The 2,375-nt window shown below is 37.9% G+C and overlaps 1 protein-coding gene across 1 annotated transcript in view; it reads left to right on the top strand.

Annotated features, from left to right (window-relative positions):
- The window catches only part of LOC101861962 (protein jagged-1b), a gene marked incomplete at its 5' end in the record, with an annotated part of 31,631 nt that overhangs the window by 15,851 nt on the left and 13,405 nt on the right, over positions 1 to 2,375 (top strand). Inside the window, 2 exon segments of the mRNA XM_013084434.2 lie at positions 853 to 997; positions 1,859 to 1,944. Of these exon segments, the coding sequence (XP_012939888.1) occupies positions 853 to 997; positions 1,859 to 1,944 (231 nt within the window).

Raw genomic sequence — 2,375 nt, forward strand, 5'->3', positions numbered from 1 at the left:
AGAGAGAGAGAGAGAGAGTATGTTTTCCAAAGTTACTTTCACAGCACGAGCTACGTGTGCCAGAAAAGTAATCTGGAATATATTATACTATCAAAATTTACCTTACAGTAAAGCAAATATGAAAAAACTATGGTTTTGTTACTTTTTCATTTTCTGTTGCCGTTGGGTGTCGAGGGGAGATTCAATTTTCTTTGGCAGGCCAACCCTGCAGTTCTTTCTGTTGAGATGTTGTAGTTTCTAAAGTTTCCTTTGACTCGCTCAATCCATCTTTTGCGTGGTTTACCTCCTCCTTTATAGCCTGACTACTTTGTGTTATAGGCATTTTAAGCCAGGTAACTAGGGGGTATTTGTAACAGATGGCCAAAACATTTTGTTCTGTGAATTTCTATGAAATGCAGGCAGGACTCCGTACCAACAATTCCTCTTGGATTTTGTGCGGAGATTTTTAATATAACATGGAGCAATATTGCTTTAACGGGTTTATTAATTTAATGTCCAGGTTAGGCATTGGTAGCATATAATGCTGGTATTTTTAATTTTGAAGGGATAAGTTGTCCCTGTGTCAACGTAAGAGTTTGGAAGAGACTGAAAGGATGCGAGCTTACAGGTGATAGTGCTGGCTTTTTGAGTTTATATTTTTTCTATTTCTTTATCAATACACCCATTTTTAGTTTTATAATGTTTATAAGATATTTAAACTCCTTGACCTGTTTTAAATGTTAGTTGTTCACTCACATAAAGACCAGGATTTCAACTGACTTTTGTGACTTCGGTTTATTGATGTGTCAAGACATGTTACATAATATGATCAAATCAGTTAATAATTACGTGTCATAATAATGCACCTTGCAGCCACACACCGCGCGTGTGACTCATCGCCCTGCCAGAACAAAGGCACGTGCGTGAACAGCGGGGACAGTTACACGTGCATCTGCAGGGACGGCTTCGAGGGTGCCACGTGTGGAATCAACATCAATAACTGCAACCCGTTCCCCTGGTGAGTTTGGTGACTTCTCTATCGGCAGGAGAGAGAAACAAATGGAGGGGTGTTTGTTTGTTTGCTTGTTTGTTTGTTTGTTTGTTTTGTTTAGTTTGCAAGGGGAAAGATAGTGTTAGGGGTGCTTCTTTCTTTTTGGTTTTTGGTGGGGGGGTTTTATTTTTTGGGGGAAGGGGATGTCTTTTGATAGTTTTCTGTGCGGATGGAGGAAGTGCCAGTGGTGGGTTTTAGATTGTTTCTATTGTTGGTCTTTTTTTCTAGGCGGGGGTGGTTGTTAGGTTTTTTAGAGGATGGGTTCTTCTGAAATGTAGCTGGCCATATTCACCAACTGAGGCTTACAATGGACCTCTTGTTAACATTAGTAACAGTACAGAATAGTCTGCCTACTCTGTTGGTTTTTGGTCAGCTTTTTTCTGATATTTAGTCATAGTTTTAAAATGAATATCTATTTAGACTTTTCACCAATTCATTTTAACCGAGTTTTACAATTGAAACGCCTTCCCTTTGTGAGCTTTGTTGCTTCTGTGTTGCTTGTTATTTCTTCTGAACTTTTGTTACTTTACTATTATAGTTACTCCTTTCAAAACGTTTTGAGTGTTGTTGTTTTGAGGTTGTTTTTTGTGGAGGTTTTATTATTTTTTTCTTTTTCAGATAATTATTTACACACGAGTATCACTCTTTGACTATTTATCCGAAATTTACTCGCAATTTGTGCTATTCTGGTTCCTTGTTTGTTTGTTTGTTGTTGTTTTTTAAATAGTTTTTTTGTTGTTAATTTTTAATTGGATTTGGTTTAAGTACAAATTCTGTTTCTATTCCATTGAGTGTTGTAAAGTAAATACTGATGTGTTCTTGTTGCAGCTATAACGGGGGCAAGTGCATCGATGGTGACAACTGGTATGTTTGTGACTGCGCCAATGGTTTCTCCGGGCCGGATTGCAGAATAAGTAGGTTTATGAGATAGTTTTTGACAACATAATATGTGAAGCATGCTGACAAAATGAGTTACTTCTTGCAAGCCGAGAATGGAAATATTGGCCGAAAATCGACTCTGGGGTCAGATTTATAGATTTTCAATTGATGCCATGTTGTTCAAGTCTACCGTGACTTTTATTATTCTACACTAGCTAATACTGTGCAAACTCCACCTATAAAGCTGATGTACCAATTTCCATAAGGCTGAAATGCAAGAAGTAACTCATTTTGCCAGCATATTTCTCATAGTATGCTTTTTGATATCAAAGAACTACACAGTCGAAATTGTTCTACATGGCCAGCTATTGTCCAGGAAGAAAGGGATTGTCTCAGACAGGCGCAGACTTTTTGGACAGTGTCATCGTAATAATATTTTTAACGTAAAGGAACGGGGTGGGGGGGG

The sequence above is a fragment of the Aplysia californica genome, unplaced genomic scaffold (assembly GCF_000002075.1).
Source record: "Aplysia californica isolate F4 #8 unplaced genomic scaffold, AplCal3.0 scaffold00293, whole genome shotgun sequence".
Classification (NCBI taxonomy): domain Eukaryota; kingdom Metazoa; phylum Mollusca; class Gastropoda; order Aplysiida; family Aplysiidae; genus Aplysia; species Aplysia californica.